The 11,761-nt window shown below is 41.8% G+C and overlaps 1 protein-coding gene across 1 annotated transcript in view; it reads left to right on the top strand.

The window, feature by feature from the left end:
- Positions 1–5,588: 5,588 nt before the first annotated feature.
- The window catches only part of HADH (hydroxyacyl-CoA dehydrogenase), a 46,843-nt gene continuing 40,670 nt past the window's right edge, over positions 5,589–11,761 (top strand). The window contains exon 1 of the mRNA XM_008992876.5: positions 5,589–5,800. Coding sequence (XP_008991124.1) covers positions 5,669–5,800 — 132 coding nt within the window. The 5' untranslated portion in view covers positions 5,589–5,668. The remainder of the gene's footprint in view (positions 5,801–11,761) is intronic.

Raw genomic sequence — 11,761 nt, 5'->3', positions numbered from 1 at the left:
TGGGAGGCTGAGGCAGGTGGATCACGAGGTCAAGAGATCAAGACCATCCTGGTCAACTTGGTAAAACCCCGTCTCTACTAAAAATATAAAAATTAGCTGGGCATGGTGGCGCGTGCCTGTAATCCCAGCTACTCAGGAGGCCGAGGCAGGAGAATTTCCTGAACCCAGGAGGGGGAGGTTGCAGTGAACTGAGATTGCACCATTGCATTCCAGCCTGGGTAACAAGAGTGAAACTCTATCTCAGAAATTGTGTAAAATTCATAGAAATCTAATAGTCCTGCTATAAAGCTATCAGTCATAATTCTAGTTATTGTCTTAAAATATTGACTACAATAGAAGTAACTGAGTTTTCTTGTCACTATCGTAATGAACTCTTACCAGAACTTTAAAGTCATGGCCATTTTAAGACTTGTCATTCACAGATAATTGTTTATTCTGACACTTTCCTGAAAAACCGTAAGCCTAAACTGTTCGTCTTTAAGGAGATTCATGGAAAAACTCTGAGAAGTATAGGTTTCTGCTAACTTTAAAGTCATACCATTGGATTGGGTAAGAATTTCCAGGACTCTAATGAAGAAATTGACCGATTCATAAAATTGCTAACCTAATATCATGCAGAACAAGAAATAATAACAAGGAGATTACCTGGGCAGAATTTTGTGCTGATTAAGCCAGTACTGAAATTAAGATTTACAATTTGAATTAACTCTATAATATTGATCCAAGTCAAATTACATTTGATAAAACATATTTAATAAACAGTGCTATAAGCACCTGAACTGGAGAGACAAAGTTGGTATTTAAGAGAATGTAAATCCGGTGTTAAGTCTGAATGCAGGAAGAACTTGGATGGCTGCTTGGTTCTTCTGGAGTCTTAAATCTTTCAATATTAAAAGCTCTGCATTCTATAATTCATTATGGAGGAGATAAAATGATTCAAATTATGAAAAAAAGATCAGTGGAGTGACTGTTACAAAATTGCTAAAACAGTTAATGCTTGGTTTGTCAAACCCATAATTGTGGCAAGACAATAAAAACTTCAAATGATACAGTTCCTGAACACTTACAAATGGCTTTCATTCAATTTCTACTTTAAATACATGTTTTCTGGTTATATAGAAGAGTTCCAATGCCGGAAGGCCAATGCTAAAAGGTTACTGAAAAACGTGTTTCCCTTATGGAGCACTGCTGGAGAAATTTCCAGCAACAGAGGTACTCGTTTCACTAGACAAGTTGTCAAACAGTTAAATAGGTATTATAAATATAACAGTATAAGAAAAGCTAATTGAATTGATTAGGTTGCCTTGGTCAGTTTGGTTGAGGGCAATAAGATCATTCCCACTGGAAAACATAAATTGATCCCTTATAAAATAGTTACTGGAAGGCTTATACCCCTAATAATAAAGTCTCATGTATCTTCTACTGAATGCATCTGCCAAAGCATATTTTTACCAGGTGAAAGAAGTCCTTCATGACCCATCAACTGATGACAAAGAAATGTTTCATAATATAGAACCTGGAGATGGGGTATTTTGGAAATAACACCAGAGAAGTCACATTACTTGAACTCGGTTGAAAGGGACCATACCAAGTTCTTTTCTGCAACAAACTTCAAGGCCTTGAATCTTGGATCTGCATTTCTCACCACAAAAGAGCTCCTGTAGACTTCTGGAACTGTACACCTATTGAAGAACTTGAAATAAAGCTGATTGGGCTGGGTGCCGTGGCTCACACCTGTAATCCCAGCACTTTGGAAGACCGATGTGGGTGGATCACAAGGTCAAAGATTGAGACCATCTGGCCAACAAGGTAAAACCCCATCTCTACTAAAAATATGAAAATTAGCTGGGTGTGGTAGCATGCACCTGTAGTCTCAGCTACTCAGGAGGCTGAAGCAGAGAAATACTTGAACCTGGGAGGCGCTGGTTGCAGTGAGCTGAGATCACAGCACTGTACTCCTGCCTGGGGAAAGAAAAAAAAAAAGAAAGAAAACTGATCAGGGAAGTTTTTCCCTAGAAACAGATGGCATCCTATATGTAGACAGCTTTCATAATATTGCAGATCAAGAGTTCTTTGCTATCAGGAAAGCCTTATCTTTTTTTCCTTTTTTTCCCTCTATTTCCTGCAATACTAATTCCTTCCCTTTCTTTAGGAAAACCCTAAATAATGCTAAACCTTTTTTGAATTATATATGTATAGATATGTTATTAATATGTATTTTAGAAGTTGTAAGAAATTAACAGAAATCTAACAGTTTAATCTAAAAGATTATTAATAATCTTTCTAGTTATTATCTCAAAATGTTGTATGCAACAGAAATAACTGAATTTCCTTGTCAACTTGGGATGACACTCTGTGGATGGCTTTGGCAAAGTCTCATGGTCTCTAAGAAACCAGAGTAACTGTTGGGTTTATGAGTTAACGCTCCAAAATCTGGAAACAATTTCATTAACGCTAATGCCTCTCTGTGTTCCTAATGAGAGTTACCCTGCAACCCCATGGAAAGAGAGGAAAGTTATCCTTGATACGCTACACATCACTGCTACTTGCTGAAATTAGTATCTTGATCTTTCCAGTTAATAACTGAACTATTACCAAATATAGAAAATCTGGATCAAAGGGATTGGTCAATGGGTATAAAGTTATAGTGAGGAAGAATAAAAGCTGGTATTCTATTACACAGGAGAATGACTACAGCTAATAATAATGTATTGTATATTTCAAGATAGCTAGAAGAGATGATTTTGAATGCTATCTTCAAAATAAATGTTTAAAGTGATAGACATATTATTTAATAATTACTTTGATTTGACCATAGTTCAACATATACATGCATTGAGACATAACACTGTACTCCATAAATATGTACAATTATTATCTGCCAATTGTAAATAAAAGTAAAAAAAAAAAAACTATCATAGTGATGTCTGCAAAAGGCATCTTGTGCTTCCAGGCATTGCACACTCAAGATGTTGGGGACTACCTATGTGGGTATGAATAATTGCTTATATGATATCACTGTATTAAATCCAGCAAAGTCTTTCTACTAGATGTGGTTTGCATCCTTACAACATGCTATACAGGGACCAGAGGAGTAAGTTTACCACTGGATTTTGTCTTATGAGCGGACACACTTAACTGACCTCTGCTCAAACACCACTAGGTGGCCCTCTTATCAAGTCCCCAAGGCCCATATTGGGTCAGTGGATAAGGGGCCTATATTGGGTCAGTGGATAATCTGCTCACTCTGCTGTTTCCTCACTGGTTCAGATCTTGCTATTTGGCCAGGCTTGCTCCTACCTCCGAATAGCTTTCCCTGAAAGTTCCCAAATACCTTCCATAATCAGAGGTTAAAGCAGTCTATAACCAAATAACCAATAACCAAAGTTAGCACCAATTTAAAAATAGATGAAGATAAGTAGTTTCTACTGAGGAAAGGTTCCAATGGAGTTGCTGGAACTTACTCTTAGCGTTAGCAGGGTGCCTGTTGTATGGAATTTGAAACTAATCTGTAAATCAGGGAAAATCTTTTAATTGTAGCAAGTCAGACCTCCCAGAGGTTCAGAGGGTAGAAGCTACTACTCAAATGTTCTCAGTGGATGAAAACATTTGTGTTCAGCAAACATACCTCATGGAACATTACACAGCTTTGGATCTCCTCATTTAACAAACACACTTCATGGAACATTACACAGCTTTGGATCCCCCTTTGCTCGTGCTGGTGGCTTTTGTATGATGCTGAATAAAACTGAATGTTGGACTTATTTTTCCTACCACAGAAAACTTAATTTAAAAGGTGGCAGACACTGCTGTTTCACTAGACACTGCCACTGAATATTGTAAGGAAATTTCTCAGGGGAAAGGAACACATGATACATTTATGGGAGTGGCTAATAGTTGTTCTGCAGGCACCCTGAGTAGGAAATGGCAAGCTAGGCTATTCCAAACTTTTCTAACTTTTACGTCTCCTTAGCGGGTCTCCAGGTTACTATAACTTGTGTTACCACGCTAACTACAAAAATGGATATCTCTTTAAATAAGGCCATAAGGCCGAATCAGGTCATTCAGCGAACTATGGTCCTTAATCACCATAATGCCCTAAATTAGACTATGACCAACTGGAGTCAAATACTTTGAACTACCTTTATTGCCTGAACTTTGAATTGTTTGATTTTTATCGGTTCAGCTTGTAGAGTCTCCTGTTAAGGCACGTACCTCAGTTTACTGCTGTTCTCCTCGTGGTGATAATAGTTTCCCTCATGCGGTGTTTCCCCTCCAGAGTCTTAAATGTCTCTATGCCGCCAACCTTTGTACACCAAATGGTGTTATTACAGTTAGAATAACAACATGAAGAAAGTATAGTAACTCAACTAATTTGACATTGTGACTTCCAAACTGAGACAAAACAATGCTCTGGTTAATCTCTTAAAACTGAGAGGCTGACCCAAAGGAGGAAATTGTTGTTAAAATAAATTTGGCCTAAAGTTGCCTTCCTACCTAGCAAAGTATAGTCAAACTTAATATGTAAATAAACTGCAGTGTAACTTGAGAGTATGTTCTTACTTAGTAGCCAAGACTTAGTAGCCAAGTCTTGGCCAATCACAGCAGCAGGGCTTTTAGCCCATTACAGGCTGCGAAAAATACTGTCAGTAAACACTGCTTGCCCACTGTTACTGGCTGGAGCTCTCTGAACCTTTACTGGTTTAGGGTACTATCTGATTCACGGTTTCTTTGCTCAAATAAACTCTGCCAAACTTAATTTGTTTAAGGTTTTTGTTAACAATATTTAAACATAAAGCTAATAAATTAATAAAAATCCTATATCACTAAGGTAAAAGTAATGAGAAAGTATTTACCTGAGTGAGAAGATTGGCCAAATTGCAATCAAGTCTTCCGTTAGCTGACATTTCTTTCCTATGCTTTCTAATAGTATTGGTTATTCCACAAAGGTTGCTCTATGATGCTAAACCGTCCACACGTTCGCTGCACTGATAGACCTTTAATGTCAAGATGGGTAACTAAAGGTCAACTCTCCCTTTACCCTCCCTGAGCCTGATTTTTGCACTGGAACTCATGGGTCACTAGACATTGGTTTTGGGTGTTCGCAGTCTAAATTTCTTTCCCTTTTAGGGTAAACAATCACTATCCACGGGATTTAAATAATCCCGAGTTGGTTATTTGGAAACATCAATCAGGGGTGCACATTTTGAGCAGCACATATTTCTTCAGAGACTAGATATGCACACGCATCAAAGGACAGCATTTACAAAGTCGACACCACTCACTTCATTTAACAACGGGCCAGTGGCTTTTCAGAAGAAGGGTTTATTCTCGGCCCCACACCAGAACGCCAGCCGCCAGGTCCCGCTGCTCAGTAGGTCCCAAGCCCATGCTCACCCGGGGCTGCCGCGGCAGACAGCTGCGAGCCCACGCACTTGTACCCGCGCGGCGCTGGGATGTTAGAAAGCGGTCCCGGGCGACCCAGGCCAATGGGCAGAGCGGGCCTCGAGGCCCCGCCCCTCCCCCTAGTGACGTCACAAAGACGTCGGGGGCGCGCAGGCGGCAGCGCTACTTGGGTCCCCGCCCCCAGAGGCTGGCTGTCTTCTGCTGCCTGCCGCGCGCGCTTTCCCCTCCCGCGTCCTGTCGCTGTCGCCGCTGCTGCCGCACCATGGCCTTCGTCACAAGGCAGTTCGTGCGTTCCGTGTCCTCCTCGTCCACCGCCTCGGCCTCAGTCAAGAAGATCATCGTCAAGCATGTGACGGTCATCGGCGGCGGGCTGATGGGCTCCGGCATCGCCCAGGTAAGCGGCCCTCCCTGCAGCGTGCCCACGCGCTTGGCCGCCCATCCCGAGGTGGAGGCTCTGGTGGGACTGGCCGCGAGGGGCCTGCGCCCGCCCAACACCCGGGAGTTTTCACACCGCCCCTCCCGGATGTAGTTGAAATACAACGTGTCTGGGCCTGTGAGGGCGCAAGTCTCACTCCCCTCAAAATTCAGGGTTCCGGGCCAATCCTGAGTTTCCTCGTTTGGAAAATTCTGGCCGCCCCTAAGGCCCGATGAAGGTTCAGTGGAGAGGGGCGCTGAATGTATTTTGGAACCGGGCGGTGCGAGAGAAGAAAGAATTATGTGTGCACAAAGTTCAGGCATAATGCGTTTGCCGCTGCTCGGCTCCAACGGGAGTTTGCTGCCAGAGACTTGAACTGTGATCAGTTTTAATTTTATCAGTTTTAAAATTTTTTATTTTGTAATCGTGTAGTCTGTCAAAGTAGTTTTCTCTCCCACACGGCTCTCCCCGGTGTTTCCTTCGCTTGCCGAGTTGTAAAGAATAATAATAGACATGACTTTTGTAGCACTTTGTAAAGTCACCTAATGGAAGCTTGCTGAAGTCTTGGTTTTGACCTTTGACATCATGCTGTCTGTGCAGAGTTCTGAGCTTACTTGTGATTTTGGCGCTGAGGAGAGTGGGAGGGGCGGATGAAGCTGCGGAACTAGGCTCTCTCTCACCCTCTCTCTCTCTCTTTTTTTTTTTTGAGATGGAGTTTTGCTTTTGTTGCCCAGGCTGAAGTGCAATGGCGCAATCTCGGCCTACTGCAACCGCCTCCTCCCGGGTTCAAGTAATTCTCCTGTCTCAGCCTCCCAAGTAGCTGGGATTATAGGTCCCCACCACCACGCCCGGTTAATTTTGTATTTTTAGTAGAGATAGGGCTTCACCATTTGGGTCAGGCTGGTCTCGAACTCCTGACCTCAGGTGATCCGCCCGCCTGGCCTCCCAAAGTGCTGAGATTACAGGTGTGAGCCACTGCGCCCAGCCGGAACAAGTCTCTTATCCATTGTGCATCTTCAAGACTTTTCCATTGCTCTGCTGGGCTGTGATGCAGGCCCAGTTGTGCGCGTGATTGATTACCTGGGTACTGTAATGCTTGTAATTTTTTAAAAATTATTCCATTTCAGCTCACATTGGAGAACCATGGTTTTCATTTCCTAGCTGATTATATTAGCATTTCAGTCCTTTGCAATTTGTTTTGTTGTGGGAGGCAGTTACAGTCGTCTAATTTTTCTTAGGGACAATACTACAGTGGCTACAATCATGAGAAAGTTTGCTTTTCAATATCTGTTTCTAACAAAGTCTATTCTTTCATGCTTGCTTTTTAAAAACAGAAACAAAAAAACCCTTTGCTGTTAGGTATTATAAATCTCAATTTTCTCCTCCTTGCAAGTTTTTCGCAACATTTTTATTTGATGGCATTGTCTTCTAACATGTATATTCCTGTAATGTTTTATTTATCTGACTTCTTATAGTCCCGGATTTCCTCTGAGACCGTAATTTTGGACATACATTGCCCTTTTTCCTGTGTGGCACCCCTGGCTGCTAGGTTATAGTATCCCCATAATCTATGTTGTATGTGGGCTGGGAGGAGTAACTCCCTTTAACCTAAAAGTTCCACGCCTTGTACTCAAGAGAAAGTGTAGTTTGAGTATGTTTGTATTCCCAGGCTCCACCAAAATCTCCCAAAGCTGTGGGAGTGAGATTTGTTGTGGACAGAAGTAGAACAATATATTTGTTTAAAAACATTTTAACAACATCTTAGTAACAAGACATTAGGGCCTTAAGCAACCCAGTAACATTATAGGAAATGGGTCCAGAAACTGCCGCTGGTGTCCTTGAAGACAGCAGTGGAAAAGGATTAGATACTAAGTAGAAAGCATCACTTCAACTTTTGTAAAAAATCAGGGTGCTCAGTTTGTGGAATGCTACATCCATCATTGGCCAAAAAAGGAAGTTGTGTTGCATTAAAAGGCAGAGGGGCAACACCTACAATTATGGGTATAGTGTTGGAGCTTTCACCTGCTAAAGGAGGGAGGAGAAATGATTGACATTAATGGAGAATACAGGCTTGTGCTTGTCAGTGAAACCCTTGTGTAGTTGGACCAGAAGTGCATTTGAAACTTAAGGGGAAAAAATCTATTTATGCCATAGGCTGGACACATAATAGAAATGTCATTCTGAAAGCTTATAGAGACCAGAAATCTGTAAAGTGGATGACCATAAGAAACAGTAGTTTCATCCTTATGTCACACAGTTTGGAAGAACCTCAGTTACTTTAGTTGACAGCTCTAATCCTGTGGAAGGAAACCATCTTTCCTATAAAACATTTGTGAGCAATGTTTTTTTCCAGTGGTTTAGGTGATCTGGTTTTGCACTCTACCCCATAGCATGCAGTTTTAGGCAGTATTGCTTTATTCTTTATGCTCCTTGACCAACAGCTTTTGGCATAGGGAAAATCTGTTTTGCTTATTGAGTGCCAGAGACTAATTAGTTGATGTGTTTTGAGTACAGATGGGCTACAGTTCAGTATAGGAAGTTGGATGGTCTGCATGCTGGCTCCGCCTCATGCTGTGTTAACACAGGAAAGTTACTTTACCTCCGTGTCTTGATTTTCTTATTTCTAAAGTAGGGCTAATACTAGTACTGGCCCTGTAGGGAGAGAACTGAATGAATTACCATATGTCAAGCACTTACACAGTGTCTGGCACATAATAAGAGTTCACAGAAAGTTAGCTGCCTTTATAATAATTATCTTTGGCCTTGAGCGGTGGCTCATGTCTGTAATCCCAGCACTTTGGGAGGCTGAGGCAGGCGGATCATGAGGTCAGGAGTTAGAGACCAGCCTGGCTAATATGGTAAAACCCTGTCTCTTCTAAAAATAGAAAAAAATTATCCAGGCATGATGGCTGTGGTCGCAGCTACTCAGGAGACTGAGGCAGAAGAATCACTTGAACCCAGGAGGCAGAGGTAGCAGTGAGCCAAGAATGCATCACTGCACTCCAGCCTGGTGACAGAGCAAGACTCTGTCTCAAAAAAATAAAAATTAAAAATGATAATTATTATCTTCGTTGTAGTTGTCCTTGTCCTTTTGCTCCTTTCCCCTCATATCCACTCCCATCCTGATCATAGCTGCTGAGGTAGGCCTGTAATGTTTAGATGGAGCATATTGGTCATGATTCCCTGTTCGATCTTGCTTAATCTTGAATGCACATACCAGCTGATGCTGCAATTTGTTATTTCAGGGGCCTCTGAAAAGAGGGGGAACAGTTTTTACCTACACCCCATTTTATTGTTAAACCTTAGTAAAGCCATAAAAATATAATCACGAACTAGTATCGAGGTTATGCTACTAATTTGCATTAGCTTAATTTTCTTGAACTTTCTGATGTAGTTTTAAATGTTAGTCAAGGTGCAGTTCTGCTTATAATTTTAATAGTTTTATTTGTCATTTTAAACATGTGTTCCAGTTTGTGCTGAGCCAGATGAAAAAATACTTAGGTTTTGTGGGAGCCTGATGCATTTCTCAAGCAATTAAGCAATGTAAGACAAGTAACTTCAGTGCTTAATTACATTTGATCAGAGCACAGGCCATTTGTACATGTGTATTTTCCGAGAGTATCTAGTTTGCCTGTCATTTCTTTTGTTTGTTTTAAATTTTTTTAAAAAATCCCTTAGACTGCAGGTTAATATTTAAAGTTAACTTGTTTCATGTGTTTGCTTATTATATACTTCTGACTTGGTTTTGATTGCTAATTTATTTTCACTGGATACTTAGGCCAGCAAAGAAGCTTATAGGATTAAATGAGCCTTGAGTGGGGGACAAGTTGTTTTTTTGCTTTATAGAGGAGGAAAAAAAGAAAAGAAGAAAGCCAGTAGCTGTATGCATTCTCCAGTAATGAATCCTTTCTAAGGTTTGCTTCATACATCACCTTTTTTTGTATGAGGAGCCCAGAGAGAATGCATAGCTTTCATTAGATTACTTGTAGGAGCCAGTGGGCTCCCTGGGAATGAGGCACTTCAGATGTTCCACTTCGGACACTTCACGTTCTCTCCAGTACACTTTAGTGCACTACACTTCTTAGAGGAAGTAACAAAATTTGGATCTTAAAGGGGGTTGGGAGTAGGTTATTCTCTCTAAAAGCTTGCTTTATTTTATTTTATCTCCTTTTTTTTTTTTGAGACAGTCTTATTCTGTGACCCAGGCCAGAGAACAAAGGTGTGATCTCAGCTTTCTGCAACCTTTGCCTCCTGGGTTCAAGCGATTCTCCTGCTTTAGCCTCCTGAGTAGCTGGTATTACAGGTGTATGCCACCACACCCAGCTAATTTTTGTATTTGTAGTAGAGACAGGATTTCGCCATGTTGGCCAGGCTGGTCTCAAACTCCTGACCTCAGGTGATTCGCCCGCCTCGGCCTCTGGAAGTGCTGGGTTTTCTCCTTTTCTTTTCTTTTTTTTTTTGAGACGGAGTTTCGCTCTTGTTACCCAGGCTGGAGTGCAATGGCGTGATCTTGGCTCACCGCAATCTCCGCCTCCTGGGTTCAGGCAATTCTCCTGCCTCAGCCTCCCGAGTAGCCGGGATTACAGGCATGTGCCACCACACTCAGCTAATTTTTTGTATTTTTAGTAGAGACGGGGTTTCACCATGTTGACCGGGATGGTCTCGATCTCTTGACCTGGTGATCCACCCGCCTCGGTCTCCCAAAGTGCTGGGATTACAGGTTTGAGCCACTGCGCCCGGCCCTTCTCCTTTTTAAAAAGCAAAAGGTTCATATTTTTTCTAGAGAGAGAGGTTCTTTGGCTATTAAAAACAAAGTAAGAACAGGGAGAGCCTGCTAAGCTTTAGTCATTTTGTGTTGCTCTGACATGCTTGATAAGGATTCAGGTAGACCTGAAAGCTTCTCCCTGACCACTAGATTTGTTTTCTCATGTCTTCTATTTGCCCCCAACTCTGCATTTTCATTTTCTGATGTTGAAAAGGAGAGTGATCAGAGTTGTTTCGTATTTTTTTTTTTTAGCTTTATTATTTTCTACTGTGACTACAACTCTGTTGAAGTTTGCTTGAAAAGCAGTGCAGACACCTAGGAGAAGTTTCAGGATCACAGGAGACCTGCACAGTTACTTGGCTGTAAGCTCTCCTTTTTTTTTTTTTTTTTTTTTTTTTTGATACGAAGTCTTGCACTGTTACCACATTGGAGTGCAGTGGCCCAATCTCAGCTCACTGCAACCTCCACCTCCTGAGTTCAAGCAATTCTCCTGCTTCAGCCTCCCAAGTAGCTGGGACTACAGGCGCCCACCACCATGCCCAGCTAATTTTTGTATTTTTAATAGGGATGGGGTTTCACCATGTTGGTTAGGATGGTCTCAATCTCTTGACCTCGTGATCCGCCTACCTGGGCCTCCCAAAGTGCTGGGATAATAGGAGTGAGCCACTGCACCCAGCCAGCTGTCCTTTTTGACTTTGGAGGGAATATCTGTATTCCCAGTTGTTACCTTCCTATTCAAGGGCATCAGATGTGTCTGTCATGTTTTTCCCTTGCATCCCGAGTTGTTGCTTAATCTTTGTTGGGCTGTTCTCGGCTTTTGGTTGAGGTACTGAGATGTAGCACCACCCTCTATTAGCTTATTAATTATTGGACTTGGGATGGGATTGGAGATACTGTCATTCCCAGAAGGTAGAAGAGGTAGGGCTAACAGGCAACAGAAAATAATGCTATGGGATATGTTTGGACATTTTGTAGAGCAGAAATGACACTTCATTCAGTCAGGTTTTGGTGTTCTCCTGCTGTGTCCTGCCTCCAGCTTTAGTCACTTGCCGCTTGCTTGAGTTTCTTCTTTCTTTCCCTCTCCCTTCTTTCTTCCTTATCTGTGGTAGTTTATCCTTATCTCTAGCTGTACTGGGATCACAGGAAGATAATGTGGCTGCTCTCTGTGGCTCCCC

The sequence above is a fragment of the Callithrix jacchus genome, chromosome 3, assembly GCF_049354715.1.
Source record: "Callithrix jacchus isolate 240 chromosome 3, calJac240_pri, whole genome shotgun sequence".
NCBI lineage: Eukaryota > Metazoa > Chordata > Mammalia > Primates > Cebidae > Callithrix > Callithrix jacchus.
This window is presented reverse-complemented; position numbering and strand designations above follow the sequence as displayed.